This window comes from Bombina bombina, chromosome 2, assembly GCF_027579735.1.
Source record: "Bombina bombina isolate aBomBom1 chromosome 2, aBomBom1.pri, whole genome shotgun sequence".
NCBI lineage: Eukaryota > Metazoa > Chordata > Amphibia > Anura > Bombinatoridae > Bombina > Bombina bombina.
Genome location: NC_069500.1, coordinates 95,932,221 through 95,953,071, shown reverse-complemented (window position 1 = coordinate 95,953,071; position 20,851 = coordinate 95,932,221). Strand labels below are relative to the sequence as shown.

At 41.6% G+C, this 20,851-nt stretch overlaps 1 protein-coding gene across 1 annotated transcript in view; it reads left to right on the top strand.

Moving 5' to 3' along the window:
• Positions 1 to 20,851, top strand: part of ADAMTS12 (ADAM metallopeptidase with thrombospondin type 1 motif 12) — a 1,263,798-nt gene that overhangs the window by 1,175,075 nt on the left and 67,872 nt on the right. The window contains exon 22 of the mRNA XM_053701185.1: positions 12,803 to 12,949. Within this exon, the coding sequence (XP_053557160.1) occupies positions 12,803 to 12,949 (147 nt within the window). The remainder of the gene's footprint in view (positions 1 to 12,802; positions 12,950 to 20,851) is intronic.

Here is a 20,851-nt window from a genome sequence, read left to right as displayed (position 1 = left end):
ACATGGGAATCCATACTACGTAGTAGTCACTAAGATACTTATGAAAAATTGGGATATCATATGACAACATATATAGGAAGCAACTAAGAAGTTATAGTATACAAGGTTCCACAATCATATCACTTATCGATCAAAGTAAGCACTAATTTGTATGTGCTAGTATATGGAGTAATAAAGTGATATCACAGAACTATGTATATCATTTCCTGAACACTTTCTGAGTATCACTAATGTGACAAAATAACACAAACGTAAAACACACAAAAGTATAACCAAGACCTTTAACATAAAACAGAAAACAACTCTCTAAATCCAATAAACGATTAAACAAACTTGCTCTGTTTTGTTTTTACTATCATTAAGGTGTTACATCAAGTGGTATCATAACACTATTTAGGAAGACTCCCACCATAAATTAACTTAATCTATCACCAGTATATACATTGTATCTGATACTGCTATACTAATCCTCCCTAACCAGCACATATTGTTCCATAAGGTAACACTTAATCAGTTACCATCCTATACAATTTCCTTCCTTATACTTTTGACACGTCAAAGGCTTATGTAATATTTAGGAAAGGCTACCAATTCTTTGGTTGTTTTTAAATTGAGTGTTTTATTTTAATGTACTAAATAAAAGTTATATTTTAATTTCCCAATTTTCTCCACTATCAGTCCAGGCATAGAGTGCTATAAGTGCAGTCTTTCGAGAGGTTCTTTCCTCTCTTGTGTCCAACTGATTGGAGAACAGTTTAAACCATTAGCTCACAAAAAATATATATATATATTTTTTAAGTGGGTGGCTGGAGCGCAGGGTATTTGAATTTCAGTGAAGTTAAAGGGTATTTTCATTACAAATGATGAATTAAACTACAACATGCTGGAGCTGTTTATACAAAGGGGAAGATTTATTATCACTTTAAACCTGTAATTGCCAAGCTTTTTGCACCTGACTGAAACATTGTATATATAGATTGATATAGATAGGGATAGTGAGAGAGAGTGGGTGAAAGAGAGAAAGAGGGAGATAGATAGATAGATAGATAGATAGATAGAAAGATAAATAGATAGATAGATAGATAGATGATAGATAGATAGGAAGATAGATAGATAAATTGATAGATGTTTTGTAATTTCTTTCATGTAATTAGCAAGAGTCCATGAGCTAGTGACGTATGGGATATACATTCCTACCAGGAGGGGCAAAGTTTCCCAAACCTTAAAATGCCTATAAATACACCCCTCACCACACCCACAAATCAGTTTTACAAACTTTGCCTCCTATGGAGGTGGTGAAGTAAGTTTGTGCTAGATTCTACGTTGATATGCGCTCCGCAGCAGGTTGGAGCCCGGTTTTCCTCTCAGCGTGCAGTGAATGTCAGAGGGATGTGAGGAGAGTATTGCCTATTTGAATGCAATGATCTCCTTCTACGGGGTCTATTTCATAGGTTCTCTGTTATCGGTCGTAGAGATTCATCTCTTACCTCCCTTTTCAGATCGACGATATACTCTTATATATATATATACCATTACCTCTGCTGATTTTCGTTTCAGTACTGGTTTGGCTTTCTACAACATGTAGATGAGTGTCCTGGGGTAAGTAAGTCTTATTTTCTGTGACACTCTAAGCTATGGTTAGGCACTTTTTTTATAAAGTTCTAAATATATGTATTCAAACATTTATTTGCCGTGACTCAGGATGTTCAACATTCCTTATTTTCAGACAGTCAGTTTCATATTTGGGATAATGTATTTGAATCAATTATTTTTTCTTACCTTAAAAAATTTGACTTTTTCCCTGTGGGCTGTTAGGCTCACGGGGGCTGAAAATGCTTCATTTTATTGCGTCATTTTTTGACGTTTTTTTGCGTCAAAAGTGTCGGCGTTCCGGATGTGGCGTCATTTTTGGCGCCAAAAGCATTTAGGCGCCAAATAATGTGGGCGTCTTATTTGGCGCTAAAAAATATGGGCGTCATTTTTGTCTCCACATTATTTAAGTCTCATTATTTATTGCTTCTGGTTGCTAGAAGCTTGTTCACTGGCATTTTTTTCCCATTCCTGAAACTGTCATTTAAGGAATTTGATCAATTTTGCTTTATATGTTGTTTTTTCTATTACATATTGCAAGATGCTCCACGTTGCAACTGAGTCAGAAGATACTTCAGGAAAATCGCTGCCCGGTGCTGGAGCTACCAAGCTAAGTGTTTCTGCTATAAACTTTTGGTATCTGTTTCTCGAGCTGTTGTTTGTATTGCATGTCATGACAAACTTTTTAATGCAGATAAAATTTCCTTTAGTACTGTTACATTACCTGTTGCTGTTCCGTCAACATCTAATTTTCAGAGTGTTCCTGATAACATAAGAGATTTTATTTTTAAATCCATTAAGAAGGCTATGTCTGTTATTTCTCCTTCTAGTATACATAAAAGTCTTTTAAAACTTCTCTTTTTTCAGATGAATTTTTAAATGAACATCATCATTCTGATACTGATAATGGTTCTTCTGGTTCAGAGGTTTCTGTCTCAGAGGTTGATGCTGATAAATCTTCGTATTTGTTCAAGATGGAATTTATTCGTTCTTTACTTAAAGAAGTATTAATTGCATTAGAAATAGAGGATTCTGGTCCTCTTGATACTGAATCTAAACGTTTAAATAAGGTTTTTAAATCTCCTGTAGTTATTCCAGAAGTGTTTTCTCTCCCTGATGCTATTTCTGAAGTAATTTCCAGGGAATGGAATAATTTGGGTAATTCATTTACTCCTTCTAAAACGTTTTAAGCAATTATATCCTGTGCCATCTGACAGATTAGAGTTTTTGGGACAAAATCCCTAAGGTTAATGGGGCTGTCTCTACTCCTGCTATATTTTTAGCGGATGTTGCTGCAGCTTCAACTTTTTGGTTAGAAGCTTTAGCGCAACAAGTAACAGATCATAATTTTATAGCATTATTATTATTCTATAACATGCTAATAATTTTATTTGTGATACCATCTTTTGATATCATTAGAGTTGATGTCAGGTATATGTCTCTAGCTATTTTAGCTAGAAGAGCTTTATGGCTTAAAACTTGGAATGCTGATATGTCTTCTAAGTCTACTTTGCTATCCCTTTCTTTCCAGGGTAATCAATTATTTGGTTCTCAGTTGGATTCTATTATCTCAACTGTTACTGGAGGGAAGGGAACTTTTTTACCAAAAGATAAAAAATCTAAGGTAAATTTAGGTCTAATAATCGTTTTCGTTCCTTTCCTCACAACAAGGAACAAAAGCCTGATCCTTCATCCTCAGGAGCGGTATCAGTTTGGAAACCATTTCCAGTTTGGAATATATCCAAGCCTTATAGAAACCCAAATCCAGCTCCTAAGTACCCATGAATGTGCGGCCCTCATTCCAGCTCAGCTGGTATGGGGCAGATTACGTTTTCTTCAAAGAAATTTGGATCAATTCCGTTCACAATCTCTGGTTTCAGAACATTGTTTCAGAAAGGTACAGAGTTGGCTTCAAGTTAAGGCCTCCTGCAAAGAGATTTTTTTCTTTCCCGTGTCCCAGTAAACCCAGCAAAGGCTCAGCATTTCTGAAATGTGTTTCAGATCTAGAGTTGGCTGGAGTAATTATGCCAGTTCCAGTTCTGGAACAGGGGCTGGGGTTTTATTCTATCTCTTCATTGTACCAAAGAAGGTCAATTCCTTCAGACCAGTTCCGGATCTATCAATATTGAATCGTTATGTAAGGATACCAACATTCAAGATGGTAACTGTAGGACTATCCTGCCTTTTGTTTAGCAAGGGCATTATATGTCTACAATAGATTTACAGGATGCATATCTGCATATTCCGATTCATCCAGATCACTTTTAGTTTCTGAGATTCTCTTTTTAGACAAGCATTACCAGTTTTGTGGCTCTACCGTTTGGCCTAGCATCAGCTCCAAGAATTTTTTCAAAGGTTCTCGGTGCCCTTCTGTCTGTAATTAGAGAACAGGGTTTTGGTATTTCCTTATTTTGGACGATATCTTGGTACTTGCTCAGTCTTCACATTTTCGCAGAATCTCATACGAATCGACTTGTGTTGTTTCTTCAAGATCATGGTTGGAGGATCTATTTACCAAAAAGTTCATTGATTCCTCAGACAAGGGTAACCTTTTTAGGTTTCCAGATAGATTCAGTGTCTATGACTCTGTCTTTGTCAGACAAGAGAAGTCTAACATTGATATCAGCTTGTCAAAACCTTCAGTCACAATCATTCCCTTTGGTAGCCTTATGCATGGACATTTTAGGTCTTATGACTGCCGCATCGGATGCGATCTCCTTTGCTCATTTTCACATTCGACCTCTTCAGCTCTGTATGCTGAACCAATGGTGCAGGGATTACACAAAGATATCTCAATTAATATCTTTAAACCGATTATACGACACTCTCTGACGTGGTGGACAGATCACCATCGTTTAGTTCAGGGGGCTTCTTTGTTCTTCCGACCTGGACTATAATCTCAACAGATGCAAGTCTTACAGGTTGGGGAGCTGTGTGGGGGTCTCTGACGGCACAAGGGGTTTGGGAATCTCAGGAGGTGAGATTACCGATCAATATTTTGGAACTCCGTGCAATTTTCAGAGCTCTTCAGTCTTGGCCTCTTCTGAAGAGAGAGTTGTTCATTTGTTTTCAGATAGACAATGTCACAACTGTGGCATACATCAATCATCAAGGAGGGACTCACAGTCCTCTGGCTATGAAAGAAGTATCTCGAATTTTGGTTTGGGCGGAATCCAGCTCCTGTCTAATCTCTGCGGTTCATATCCCAGGTATAGACAATTGGGAAGCGGATTATCTCAGTCGCCAAACGTTGCATCCGGGCGAATGGTCTCTTCACCCAGAGGTATTTCTTCAGATTGTTCAAATGTGGGAACTCCCAGAAATAGATCTGATGGCTTCTCATCTAAACAAGAAACTTCCCTGGTATCTGTCCAGATCCCGGGATCCTCAGGCGGAGGCAGTGGATGCATTATCACTTCCTTGGAAGTATCATCCTGCCTATATCTTTCCGCCTCTAGTTCTTCTTCCAAGAGTATTCTCCAAGATTCTAAAGGAATGTTCGTTTGTCCTGCTGGTAGCTCCAGCATGGCCTCACAGGTTTTGGTATGCGGATCTTGTCCGGATGGCCTCTTGCCAGCTGTGGTCTCTTCCGTTAAGACCAGACTTTCTGTCGCAAGGTCCTTTCTTCCATCAGGATCTCAAATCCTTACATTTTAAGGTATGGAGTTTGAACGCTTGATTCTTGGTCAAAGAGGTTTCTCTGACTCTGTGATTAATACTATGTGACAGGCTCGTAAATCTGTATCTAGAGAGATATATAATAGAGTCTGGAAGACTTATATTTCTTAGTGTCTTTCTCATCATTTTTCTTGGCATTCTTTTTGAATACCGAGAATTTTACAGTTTCTTCAGGATGGTTTAGATAAAGGTTTGTCCGCAAGTTCCTTGAAAGGACAAATCTCTGCTCTTTCTGTTCTTTTTCACAGAAAGATTGCTAATCTTCCTGATATTCATTGTTTTGTACAAGCTTTGGTTCGTATAAAACCTGTCATTAAGTCAATTTCTCCTCCTTGGAGTTTGAATTTGGTTCTGGGGGCTCTTCAAGCTCCTCCTTTTGAACCCATGTATTCTTTGGTCATTAAATTACTTTCTTGGAAAGTTTTGTTTCTTTTGGCCATGTCATGTCCCTTTAAATATGGGAGTGTCTATCCTGCTTCAGCCCTATATAACTCCTTATCACACTCTCCTAGTTGCTTAGTATTGGAGTCTTATGCTATAGGACTGCTACAGCCAAGCCTATCTTCTCTGCAAACTGTGTCTGCCTCTTTTGCCTGTCAGTTCCGGATTTCACAGAGCTGTGACGTCACACGCCATCCTGCTTCACACAGCAGCAACACACAGTTCAGCTGCACTGTCTCCCAGACTGCCAGGACTTGCAAGCTCCTAATTCCTGCGGACCCTCTAATAATTTCTCAAGTAAGACCTGCTCTTAACATTCACTCTCCTGTGACTCAAATCATATATGAGCATACCAGACTCTTGTTTATCATATATATTTGCAATTGCTAAATCTATCTGAGCCAACTTTAATTAGCTATCTTAAAATACTCACTAAAGTTAGTTACTTATTATTTAGCTTTTTGCCTGATCTCTTTTTATTGCCTGTACTACTGAAATTCCAAACTAGTTTGTAATTATATTTTTCTATGTATCCATACTGGGGTTTCTATGTGTTACACTGCTGCAATTGTTTAGTGTTTACTCACAGGTGGCAGCTGTAGTGTAATCACCATTAACCCCTGCTAATAACTGAACTATGATGTCTGGGACTATCTTTTACTCTGATAGTAATTAATGATAAATCCCAGTATTCTTTGAACAACACACATAGTATTTTAAGTTTATTTCTTTTAACTCAGCAGTTGAGGTTCTTAAAAATAAATTCCTTGCCTTACAGGATACGGCAAGACTTAAATCCTGACAGAATACTAAGCCAGAAAAATAAACATGGACCCAGCTGAGTTAACTGCACACATGCAAACCCTTAGTCATAGGGTAGATTTACTCACTGATGGGTTAAATACCCTAAAGGCAGAAAATGATAATTTAAAAGCTTATATAAAAGATATTGTAGAAACAAAAATTCATGCTATAGAACCACAAGTCAGTCTCCCTGAATTATTTAAAGGTGATAGAACACAATTCAGAGATTTTAGAAATGCATGTTTTCTTTTGTTTACCCTAAAACCACAGACATATCCCACAGATAGAGTAAAGGTTCTAACAACCATATCTTTTCTTAGAGGTGAGCCCAGGAGCTGGGCAAACAGTTTTTTTGAAACAAATGATAACATACTCAATTCATTAGATGCTTTCTTTACCGCCTTAGCCCAGTTGTATGATGATCCATATAAACAAATGACTGCCGAAAATGCTATGAGGTCATTGAAGCAAAAGAAAAGATATGTAGAGGAGTATATCACTGAATTTAAGAAATGGGCAAAAGATAGCCAATGGAATAACCTTTCTCTAAGGAATCAATTCCGACTAGGCTTGTCTGAAGGTATTAAAGATGAGTTATCTCGAGTTGACCTTCCCCCCACCTTAGAAGAATTAATAAATCTCAGTATCACTATTGATAGACGCCTTAGGGAAAGGCAACAGGAAAGGTCTTACCAGGACACCACTCAAAAACGTCATACCCACACCCCTGCACACATACCACCAATAAAGCCCCCCACTGAGCCTATGGACATTGGGTTTGTGAAAGGACCGCTTACAGCACAGGAGAAACTAAGACGCCGCAGACAAAATCTCTGCATGTATTGTGCAGCAGAGGACCATGGGGTTAAGGACTGTCCTGCGCTTCAGCGACAGAGCCGTGGTAAGACAATGTCACATACTGAATGTTTAGGTAGTTATACCTCTGCTACAACCTACCATAAATTCCCACTTCTTTTACAGTGGGACCAATGTCGCCTCAACGCCAGTGGAATCATTGATTCAGGAGCAACTGCAAACTATATTGATGTACAATATACTAAGGATAATAAAATACCTTTGGTGAAAAAGCAGACTCCTGTGTATTTGCGAGTTATTGATGGTAATAATATGGCCTCAGGCCCCGTAATGTATGAAACTGTACCTTTACTTGTAGTGACACAAGACCATCATAGGGAATTTCAAACTTTTGATGTCATTTCATCCCCCATTGTACCCATCATTCTAGGGTTAAACTGGCTATCACTACACAACCCCTGTATAGTCTGGTCACCATTCTCCATTTGTTTTAACTCTCACTACTGTAAGACAACTTGTTTCCCACCACTCATACTGCATACTATAGAGAAACCTTTAGAATTAGACATACCTCAAGAATATGCTGACTTCAATGACGTTTTTAGTAAAAAAGAGTCAGAAAAACTTCCTCCACATAGGAAGTATGACTGTCCTATTGAGCTCCTCCCAGGATCAGATATCCCTTATGGACACATCTTTCCATTGTCAAAACCTGAACTAGACCACTTGAAAACATACCTTGATGATAACCTAAGGAAAGGCTTTATCCGTCCTTCTACATCCCCAGCAGGTGCGGGGATGTTCTTTGTAAAAAACAAAGACGGATCTTTACGCCCAATAATCGATTATAGACAACTAAATAAAAGGACAGTAAAGAATCGTTATCCTCTCCCACTGATTCCGGAGCTTATTGAGAGACTACAGGGAGCTAAATTCTTTACCAAGCTTGACCTTAGAGGAGCCTATAATTTAATTCGAGTAAGATCTGGAGACGAATGGCTGACGGCGTTCCGCACCCGTTACGGGTTGTTTGAATACACCGTCATGCCATTCGGACTCTGTAATGCTCCCGCGACATTCCAGTATTTGATAAATGATATCTTTAAGGATATCCTGGATGTCTATCTTGTTATTTACTTGGATGACATATTAATCTATTCTAAGACCCTACCTGAACATATATCACATGTCAGACAAGTCCTTAGCAGATTGAGAAGCAACTCCTTATATGCCAAGGCTGAGAAGTGCATCTTCAACTCCAATAGCATAACTTTCCTTGGTTATTGCATCAGTGCTTCGGGCATTAGCATGGAGGATAACAAGATAGATGCTGTTAAGAATTGGCCTACCCCTGAATGTAAAAAAGACATTCAAAGATTCATGGGGTTCGCCAATTTCTACCGGAAATTCATCAAAAATTTTGCCTCCTTATCAAGACCATTAACAAACCTCACTAAAGCAAATGTTCCATTTCGTTGGACCCCAGATAGTCAAAAGACTTTTGAATTGTTTAAAGCACAGTTTACCTCTGCACCTATTCTTAGTATACCAGATCCTGAACTACAATATATATTAGAGGTCGATGCCTCGGATTATGCTGTGGGCGCCATTCTATCACAGAGACTCTCTCTCAAGAAACCGTTACATCCAGTTGCCTTCTACTCTCGTATCATGACTCCATCTGAAATACATTACCCCATTGGGGATAAAGAGCTGTTGGCAATCAAGGTCTCCCTTGAACATTGGCGACACTTGTTGGAAGGTACCATTCTGCCTATCATTATTTTCACGGATCACCGAAACCTTCAATTCCTCCAATCCACCAAGACTCTCACCGCACGACAAGTAAGGTGGAATTTATATTTTTCCAGGTTCAATTTTCTTATCACATACAGACCCTCCTCACGGAATGGCAAGGCTGATGCCTTATCAAGACAATACAAGAAACCACCAAACCTACTTAGTAAGGATACTGTCATTCCAACAGAAAAGTTCATTGCCTTTTCATTTGATTCCACATCATTCCTTAAGGAAGAACAAGAGAAAGATATTACTAAACCACTAACTGTTATGCAACGGGGCTCAGATGGTTTACATTATCATCAAGACAAGTTATATATTCCCCCATCCACCAGGCAGTTGGTTTTACACGCTATACATGATGCACCTCTAGCAGGGCATACGGGCCTTCGTAAAACACAAGATTTAGCTAATAGATCTTTCTGGTGGCCAACAATGCATAAGGATATCTCAGATTATATCTCTTCCTGTGGAGTTTGTACCTTATCTAAAAGAAGCAAACGGCCTCACTATGGATTACTTATGCCAGTAGCAACACCAAGTAGACCTTGGGAAGAAATCGCCTTGGATTATATAGTGGATTTACCACGCTCAGGAACTGATACCACAATCCTTGTTGTGGTAGACTTGTTCAGTAAGATGTGTCATTTTATACCATATCGGAAGTTACCCACTGCTGCAGAAACCTTACAATTACTGCTCACTCATGTTTTTAAACATCATGGATTACCTAAGACTATTCTAACAGATCGGGGAACCCAATTCACAAGTAAGTTTTGGCTGGAATTCTGCAAGGCTTTTCAAATAGAGAAAAGATTGTCTACAGCTTACCACCCTCAGACAAATGGGCAGACCGAGAGATGCAACCAATGGTTGGAGCAGTTTCTCAGAGGATTCTGTTGTGATCAGCAACATAAATGGTCATCTTTTCTTCCTTACGCAGAGTTTACTTATAACAACACAGTACACTCTACTACCAAGCTCACTCCGTTTTTTGTTAATTATGGATTCCATCCCACTTTCCATCTTCTACCTGACATCTACTCTTCATCTCCATCTGTCACACAGACTACTAATGACATTGCAACTAATTTCTCATCTGTCCGCTCTGCTATTGATGATGCTAAGCGAATACACAAGCTACATTATGACAAGAGGAGAACTCCTGCACCAAAGTATTCCGTTGGGGATCTAGTTTGGCTCTCCACGAAACATCTGAAGTTAACCACTCCTTCTAAGAAATTGTCGGTCCTCTACGTTGGGCCGTATCCAATAGATCGCATCATAAATGAGAACGCTATGAGATTAAGGTTACCACCTACAATACGTGTACACCCTACCTTCCATGTTTCCTTACTGAAACCGTATCGAGCCCTTAGATCACCTCCTGACCAAGTATCACTTACTCCAGTAACTGTGGACCCTGATACAGAATACGAGGTCCAAGACATATTGGACTCCAGACAGATGAGAGGTACTCTTCAATACCTTGTCAGGTGGAAGGGGTATTCTCCTGACGAAGATTCCTGGGAACCCGCAGCTAACATTTCTGCTCCCCGGTTGATCTCTAGGTTCCATCAGCGGAATCCTGATCGCCCGCATCCATGAGCCGCGGAGCTGCTCCTTGAGGGGGGTGTCATGTCATGTCCCTTTAAATATGGGAGTGTCTATCCTGCTTCAGCCCTATATAACTCCTTATCACACTCTCCTAGTTGCTTAGTATTGGAGTCTTATGCTATAGGACTGCTACAGCCAAGCCTATCTTCTCTGCAAACTGTGTCTGCCTCTTTTGCCTGTCAGTTCCGGATTTCACAGAGCTGTGACGTCACACGCCATCCTGCTTCACACAGCAGCAACACACAGTTCAGCTGCACTGTCTCCCAGACTGCCAGGACTTGCAAGCTCCTAATTCCTGCGGACCCTCTAATAATTTCTCAAGTAAGACCTGCTCTTAACATTCACTCTCCTGTGACTCAAATCATATATGAGCATACCAGACTCTTGTTTATCATATATATTTGCAATTGCTAAATCTATCTGAGCCAACTTTAATTAGCTATCTTAAAATACTCACTAAAGTTAGTTACTTATTATTTAGCTTTTTGCCTGATCTCTTTTTATTGCCTGTACTACTGAAATTCCAAACTAGTTTGTAATTATATTTTTCTATGTATCCATACTGGGGTTTCTATGTGTTACACTGCTGCAATTGTTTAGTGTTTACTCACAGGTGGCAGCTGTAGTGTAATCACCATTAACCCCTGCTAATAACTGAACTATGATGTCTGGGACTATCTTTTACTCTGATAGTAATTAATGATAAATCCCAGTATTCTTTGAACAACACACATAGTATTTTAAGTTTATTTCTTTTAACTCAGCAGTTGAGGTTCTTAAAAATAAATTCCTTGCCTTACAGGATACGGCAAGACTTAAATCCTGACAGGCCATCTCTTCTGCCAGAAGAGTCTCTGAATTATCTACTCTTTCTTGTGAGTCTCCTTTTCTGATTTTTCATCAGGATAAGGTGGTGCTGCAAACTTCTTTTGATTTTTTTACCTAAGATTGTGAATTCTAACAACATTAGTAGAGAAATTGTGGTTCCTTCATTATGTCCTAATCCTATGAATTCTAAGGAGAAATCATTGCATTCTGTGGATGCTGTTAGAGCTTTGTATTATTATGTTGAAGCTACTAAGTCTTTCCGAAAGACTTCTAGTCTATTTGTCATCTTTTCCGGTTCTAGAAAAGGCCAGAAAGCTTCTGCCATTTCTTTGGCATCTTGGTTGAAATCTTTATTTCATCATGTCTATGTCGAGTCGGGTAAAACTCCGCCTCGAAGGATTACAGCTCATTCTACTAGGTCAGTTTCTACTTCCTGGGCGTTTAGGAATGAAGCTTCGGTTGATCAGATTTGCAAAGCAGCAACTTGGTCCTCTTTGCATACTTTTACTAAATTCTACCATTTTGATGTGTTTTCTTCTTCTGAAGCAGTTTTTGGTAGAAAAGTACTTCAGGCAGTGGTTTCAGTTTGAATCTTCTGCTTATGTTTTCATTAAACTTTATTTTGGGTGTGGATTATTTTCAGCAGGAATTGGCTGTCTTTATTTTATCCCTTCCTCTCTAGTGACTCTTGCGTGGAAAGATCCACATCTTGGGTAGTCATTATCCCATACGTCACTAGCTCATGGACTCTTGCTAATTACATGAAAGAAAACATAATTTATGTAAGAACTTACCTGATAAATTCATTTCTTTCATATTAGCAAGAGTCCATGAGGCCCACCCTTTTTTTTTTTGTGGTGGTTATGATTTTTTTGTATAAAGCACAATTATTCCAATTCCTTATTTTTTATGCTTTCACACTTTTTTCTTATCACCCCACTTCTTGGCTATTCGTTAAACTGATTTGTGGGTGTGGTGAGGGGTGTATTTATAGGCATTTTAAGGTTTGGGAAACTTTGCCCCTCCTGGTAGGAATGTATATCTTATACGTCACTAGCTCATGGACTCTTGCTAATATGAAAGAAGTGAATTTATCAGGTAAGTTCTTACATAAATTATGTTATCTTTACTATGTATAGTTGATGCCCAACTTTTTTTTTTTGCATATAGTAGTATATTAGATGCTGTTTTTATTACTATTTATCTTAATTTTAATTTTTTTTTTCAGTGTTCAAAGACTTGTGGAAGTGGTATTAGACAAAGATCTGTAATCTGTCCAAGGGAAGATAGATGTGATTGGATGAAAATTCCAATCACTAATGTCAGCTGTAATAGTGAACCATGTGTCGATTGGAAAATTAACCCATGGATGGAAGTAAGGAATTAGAGTTTTTGTATTAATATATGATTTTCAAGAATATATATACTTTTCTTTTTAATTACAGTAACAAAATTATCATGATCTTTTTTTTTTTTGAGAATTAGAGTAAAAAAGTTGATGTCTAGAGTGTGGGGTATCAAAATAGCAAGGCTAGATTAAGAAGTAGTTGCAGCGCATTTTCACTACAAATGATCCCTCTAGAATATCGCTTCCGGACCAACCTGATTTTAAGTTTACCATCACTTTAACCTCTTCTGCCTATTGGATGTAGCTACTACATTTAAGATCCCGATTTAAACAGTGACACTCTGTGGTGGTGTGGGAGGGAAGGAGGGAGGCAGCAGGTTCCCTACTCTATGGAAATGGGAGAGGGAGATGGGTGCAGGTCCCCCATACAATCGGTTTTGGAGGACAGGTGAGGGGATCACTACACTACAGAAAAACCCTAAAAACTGGGCAGCTGCCAGTACGTAAATTGGTGGCACTTAGTGAGAGGCGGAGGATTAGAGAGCTGTTTGGGGGATCAGGGAAGTGGATAGGAGAGAAGGATTCCCTACACTACAGAAAATAAAATAAATAAATACTGCCCCTAAATTGAATAATGGAAGACTGTCTGCCAGTACCTAAGGTGGTGGTGGCCAGGGGGTGTGAGGGAGGGACAGGAGCTGTTTGGGAGGGTTCAGGTAGTGGGAAGGTCAGGTGGGAGAGTAATCTCAACATTACAGCTAAAATGAACAAGCTACCTCATTAACCCCTTCACTACCGGCCCAATTTTAGAAGTGTGGTGCATAGCTGCAATTAGCAACCTTCTAATTGCCAAAAACATGTATGTCTGCTGTTTCTGAACAAAGGTGACCCCAGAGAAGCTTACATATACTCTTTTACTATATATCCTATGAAACATTATGAAATAAATTTGGATAACATCCATTGTAAGGTTTGATTTGCTTGAAAAAGGCTAGCTTACATTCCATTTGTAAATGCAACAAGAATTTATTATAAATAAACGTCAATCCAGGCAAAGTACTCATTTGAATTGCAAGCAGCAAGTAATGCTTATTTCTTGTTTCTGGCAGTTACTGTCAGGGTGCCAGGAATCAGACTGAGACGAGAAGTGCAAAAATAATCACACTTTTATTAATAGCAAAAAATAATAAAAAGTCCACATGTCAAATAACAAGCCAGGAATCAAAGCCAGAGCTGGTAGTCAGACGAGCCGAGTCAGGAGCCAAAGCGAGTAGTCAGACGAGCCGGAATCAGGAACAAGGAGAACAGCAGACTCAGGAACAAGTCAGGGATCAGGAACCAGGAGGGACGTCAGACAGCCAGGTAATACACAGGAGCTCTCACAAACAGGTCTGAGACAATGCAAGGGCAAAGCATATTGAACAGAGGCCCTTTAAATAATAAGTGATGACATCACAATTCTGAGACTGCATCCTGTCTCACACGCATGATGTACACCAGTCTGGCCATAAAAGGAAGTGCAGGAAATGAGCAGCATCACACAGTATGCACCAGAGTCAGCAAGATAGGTCAGTAAAATGGCTGCCAGCAACACATGGCAAACAAAACAGGGAAAAAATCCTGACAGTACCCTCCCATCAACGATCCCTCCCCCGCAGGAGGACAAAAGGCCTATTTGGGAAATGGGCATGGAAGGCACTGAGGAGGGTGGGAGCATGAACATCAGAGGAGGGAACCCATGAACGCTCCTCCGGACCATAGCCCCTCCAGTGAAACAAATATTGTACGCTGCCCCTGGACATACGAGAGTCAACAATGCTGCTGACCTCATACTCCTCATGGTTGTCAACAAAGATAGGATGGGGACGAGGCAACACAGTGGTAAACCGATTACAAACCAATGGTTTCAAGAGGGAGACATGAAAAACATTGGAGATGCGCATTACAGGAGGAAGGTTAAGAGCGTAGGCTACAGGATTGACCCGTCGGAGTATTCGAAAAGGACCAACATAATTGGGAGCCAGTTTATTGGAAGACACACGGAGATTCAAGTTGCGGGAGGACAGCCAAACTCTCTCACCAACCTGGTAGGAAGGCACGGGCAGACGCCTACGATCAGCCTGGAACTTTTGGCGCTGCATAGAACGATGAAGGCAATCCTGAATCTGCACCCATGTTAAACGGAGTTGCCGGAGATGTTCCTCCAAAGCCGGAATACCCTGAGACATGAATGAATCGGGCAACAAGGATGGTTGAAACCCATAATTCGCCAAGAACGGGGATAACTTATAGGAAGCATTAATATCACTATTACGAGCAAACTCTGCCCAAGGTAACAGTTCTAGTGATGTCGCAAATAGTTTGCCGGCAAATAGTTCCCAGCGAACATAGCATGTTCGCGATCGCGATCATTATTGAGTAAACTTTGACCCTGTATCTCACAGTCTGCAGACACATTCCAGCCAATAAGCAGCAGACCCTCCCTCCCAGACCCTCCCAGCTCCTGGGCAGCAGCCATTTTAGATTCATTCAGAAGCTGCATTGTTAGTGAGAGGAGAGACAGTGTAGCTGCTGGTGATTTAATAGGGAAATTGATAGCTAGGCTAGTGTATTCAGTGTCCACTACAGTCCTGAAGGACTCATCTGATCTCTGCTGTAAGGACAGCACCCCAAAAAGCCCTTTTTAGGGCTAGAACATCATTTATTTATTTTCCTGTGTAATCTAATTGCAGTTGCCTGCCTGCCAAGCCACTTGCCCAGTGCCACCACTCATATCTGGTGTAACAGTAGTGTAAATTTAAAAAAAAAAAAATTTTGACTGTGAAACATCAGTCTGCTAGTGTAAACTAATTGCAGTTGCCTGCCTGCCAGCATGTTTGCCAGGCTCACAGCGTATACTGTGCCCATTTGCCCAGTGTCACCACTCATATCTGGTGTAACAGTAGTGTAAATTTAAAAAAAAAAAACTTTTTTGACTGTGAAACATCAGTCTGCTAGTGTAATGTAATTGCAGTTGCCTGCCTGCCAGCGTGTGTGCCAGGCCCACTTGCCCAGTGCCACCACTCATATCTGGTGTAACAGTAGTGTAAATTTAAAAAAAAAAACTTTTTGACTGTGAAAAATCAGTCTGCTTGTGTAATCTAATTGCAGTTGCCTGCCTGCCAGCGTGTGTGCCAGGCCCACTTGCCCAGTGCCACCACTCATATCTGGTGTAACAGTAGTGTAAATTTAAAAAAAAAAACTTTTTGACTGTGAAAAATCAGTCTGCTTGTGTAATCTAATTGCAGTTGCCTGCCTGCCAGCGTGTGTGCCAGGCCCACTTGCCCAGTGCCACCACTCATATCTGGTGTAACAGTAGTGTAAATTTAAAAAAAAAAAACTTTTTTGACTGAGAAACATCAGTCTGCTAGTGTAATCTAATTGCAGTTGCCTGCCTGCCAGCGTGTGTGCCAGGCTCACAGCATATACTGTGCCCACTTGCCCAGTGCCACCACTCATATCTGGTGTAACAGTAGTGTAAATTTAAAAAAAAAAAAATTTGACTTTGAAACATCAGTCTGCTTGTGTAATCTAATTGCAGTTGCCTGCCTGCCAGCGTGTGTGCCAGGCCCACTTGCCCAGTGCCACCACTCATATCTGGTGTAACAGTAGTGTAAATTTAAAAAAAAAAACTTTTTGACTGTGAAAAATCAGTCTGCTTTTGTAATCTAATTGCAGTTGTCTGCCTGCCAGCGTGTGTGCCAGGCCCACTTGCCCAGTGCCACCACTCATATCTTGTTTAATAGTAGTGTAAGTGTACATTTAAAAAAAAAAACACTTTTTGGACTGTGAAACATCAGTCTGCTTTTTTGTGTCAGGCTCACAGCGTATACTGTGCCCACTTGCCCAGTGTCACCACTCATATCTTGTTTAATAGTAGTGTAAGTGTACATTTAAACTTTTTGACTGTGAAAAATCAGTCTGCTTGTGTAATCTAATTGCAGTTGCCTGCCTGCCAGCGTGTGTGCCAGGCCCACTTGCCCAGTGCCACCACTCATATCTGGTGTAACAGTAGTGTAAATTTAAAAAAAAAAAACTTTTTTGACTGAGAAACATCAGTCTGCTAGTGTAATCTAATTGCAGTTGCCTGCCTGCCAGCGTGTGTGCCAGGCTCACAGCATATACTGTGCCCACTTGCCCAGTGCCACCACTCATATCTGGTGTAACAGTAGTGTAAATTTAAAAAAAAAAAAATTTGACTTTGAAACATCAGTCTGCTTGTGTAATCTAATTGCAGTTGCCTGCCTGCCAGCGTGTGTGCCAGGCCCACTTGCCCAGTGCCACCACTCATATCTGGTGTAACAGTAGTGTAAATTTTAAAAAAAAAACTTTTTGACTGTGAAAAATCAGTCTGCTTTTGTAATCTAATTGCAGTTGTCTGCCTGCCAGCGTGTGTGCCAGGCCCACTTGCCCAGTGCCACCACTCATATCTTGTTTAATAGTAGTGTAAGTGTACATTTAAAAAAAAAAACACTTTTTGGACTGTGAAACATCAGTCTGCTTTTTTGTGTCAGGCTCACAGCGTATACTGTGCCCACTTGCCCAGTGTCACCACTCATATCTTGTTTAATAGTAGTGTAAGTGTACATTTAAAAAAATAAAAACTTTTTGGACTGTGAAACATCAGTCTGCTTTTTTGTGTCAGGCTCACAGCGTATACTGTGCCCACTTGCTCAGTGCCACCACTCATATCTTGTTTAATAGTAGTGTAAGTGTACATTTAAAAAAAAAAAAAAAAATGTTGGACTGTGAAACATCAGTCTGCTTTTTTGTGTCAGGCTCACAGCTTATACTGGGCCCACTTGCCCAGTGCCACAACTCATATCTTGTTTAATAGTAGTGTAAGTGTACATTTAAAAAAATAAGAACTTTTTGGACTGTGAAACATCAGTCTGCTTTTTTGTTTCAGGCTCACAGCGTATACTGTGCCCACTTGCCCAGTGCCACCACTCATATCTTGTTTAATAGTAGTGTAAGTGTACATTTAAAAAAAAATGACAGGCAGAGGCAGGCCACCCCGCAGGTGCCGTTGTGGTCGTGGTGCTGTGATTCCCTTTGGCCCTAGAATAATGCCCAGTGTTCAGAGGCCACGTCCCATGAACTCGAAAAGTTCTGAGGACATAGTTGACTTTTTAACACGGGACACCCAATCTTCTATAGCTTCCGCTCCGAACCTTGACGCACCATCCTCCTCCAGCTTATCTTCGGGCACCTCTCAAGTTACCACTCGCCTGCCTGCCGCCACCACCAACACTAGCACCACAGCCGCTTCACTTGATCTGTCAGAGGAGTTATTTACACATTAGTTGGAAGAAATGAGTGATGCGCAACCATCATTCACAGAGGATGTAGATAACAGTGATATGTCTCAGTCAGGCAGCATTACAGACATGGACGTACGGTGTGATGATGATGATGATGTTGTACCTGCTGCTGCTTCCTTTGTTGATTTGTCAGATACAAGTGAAGCGGTTGATGATGACGATGTGTCCGTGGATGTCACGTGGGTGCCCGCTAGAAGAGAAGAAGAACAGGGGGAAAGTTCAGATGGGGAGACAGAGAGGAGGAGGAGGGGACGAGTTGGAAGCAGGGGGAGGTCGTCGCAAGGAGCTAGTGGCACAGTCAGACAGCATGCATCGGCACCCGGGGTCAGCCAGACAGCACGCCAATCAATGCATGCTGTTGCCACCACCAGAATTCCGTCATCGCAGAGCTCAGCAGTGTGGCATTTTTGTGTGTGTCTGCCTGACAACAGCGATGCCATTTGCAACCTGTGCCAAAAGAAACTGAGTTGTGGGAAGTCCAACACCCACCTAGGTACAACTGCTTTGCGAAGGCACATGATCGCACACCACAAATGCCTATGGGATCAACACATGAGTAGAAGCAGCACACAAACTCAAAGCCGCCATCCTCCTCCTGATCCAGCATCTTCAGCCACGTCAACCACTGCTGTCCTCCTTGACCCCTCTCAACCATCCGCCACTCTGTCTCTCTTCCGGAGCAGTTCCAGCTCATCTGCCCACAGTCAGGTGTCTGTCAAGGACATGTTTGAGCGTAAGAAGCCAATGTCACAAAGTCACCCCCTTGCACGGCGTCTGACAGCTGGCTTGTCTGAACTCTTAGCCCACCAGCTGGTGGAGTCTGAGGCGTTCAAAAAATTTGTAGCTATTGGGACACCGCAGTGGAAGGTACCCGGCCGAAATTTCTTTGCACAAAAGGCAATCCCCAACCTGTACTCGATTGTGCGAAAGGAAGTAATGGCATGTCTGGCACACAGTGTTGGGGCAAGGGTCCATCTGACCACTGATAGCTGGTCTGCAAAGCATGGTCAGGGCAGGTATATCACCTACACTGCACATTGGGTAAACCTGCTGACGGCTGCCAAGCATGGAATGCGTGGCTCTGCAGAGGAGTTGGTGACACCGCCACGACTTGCAGGCAGGCCTGCTGCCACCTCCTCTACTCCTCCTACTCCATCCTCTTCCATAACCTCCTCGGCTGAGTCCTCTTCTGCTGCTGCATCTTGCTCCACATCAACGGCACCCCCCCAGCTCCCCAGGTACTATTCCACATCCCAGATACAGCAGTGTCACGCCGTCTTGGGGTTGACTTGCCTGAAAGCAGAGAGTCACACCGGACCAGCACTCCTGTCCGCCCTGAACGCACAGGTGGATCAGTGGCTCACTCCGCACCAACTGGAGATCGGCAAAGTGGTTTCTGACAATGGAAGTAATTTGGTGGCACATTGAAATTGGGCAAGTTGACACATGTGCCATGTATGGCACATGTGTGTAATCTGCTTCGTACAACGCTTTGTGCATAAGTACCCAGGCTTACAGGACATCCTGAAGCAGGCCAGGAAGGTGTGTGGCCATTTGAGGTGTTCCTACACGGCCATGGCGCACTTTTCAGATATCCAGCAGCGAAACAACATGCCAGTGAGACGCTTGATTTGCGAAAGCCCGACACGTTGGAATTCAACACTTCTAATGTTCGACCGCCTGCTCCAACAAGAAAAAGCCGTTAACGAGTATTTGTATGACCGGGGTGCTAGGACAGCCTCTGCGGAGCTGGGGATTTTTTTGCCACGTTACTGGACGCTCATGCGCAATGCCTGTAGGCTCATGCGTCCTTTTGAGGAGGTGACAAACCTAGTCAGTCGCACCGAAGGCACCATCAGCGACATCATACCATTTGTTTTCTTCCTGGAGCGTGCCCTGCAAAGAGTTCTGAATCAGGCTGTAGATGAGCGTGAAGAGGAAGAATTGTGGTCACCATCACCACCAGAAACAGTCTTATCAGCATCGCTTGCTGGACCAGCGGCAACACTGGAAGAGGATTGTGAGGAAGAGGAGTCAGAGGAGGAATGTGGCTTTGAGGAGGAGGAGGAAGACCAACCACAAAAGGCATCCCAGGGTGCTCGTTGTCACCTATCTGGTACCCGTGGTGTTGTACGTGGCTGGGGGGAAGAAGATACCTTCAGTGAGATCACTGAGGATGAGAAATGGGACATGAGTAGCTCGGTATCCAACCTTGTGCAAATGGGGTCTTTCATGCTGTCGTGCCTGTTGAGGGACCCTCGTATAAAAATGCTGAAGGAGAACGACCTGTACTGGGTGTCCACGCTACTGTTACCGAATTACCACAAGTCGGAAAGGATGCAGCAGTTCCAAAATAAATTAAAAAGCATGCTTTACACAGCGTATAAGGGTGATGACACAGCACAACGGGAATCTAACAGGGGAAGAGGTGAAAGTAATCCTCCGACTCCCACGACCACGCCAGCAAGGACAGGATTATATACAGACGTGTTGTTGATGGAGGACATGCAGAGATTTTTAAGTCCTATGCATCGCCACAGCCCTTCGGGGTCCACCCTCAGAGAAC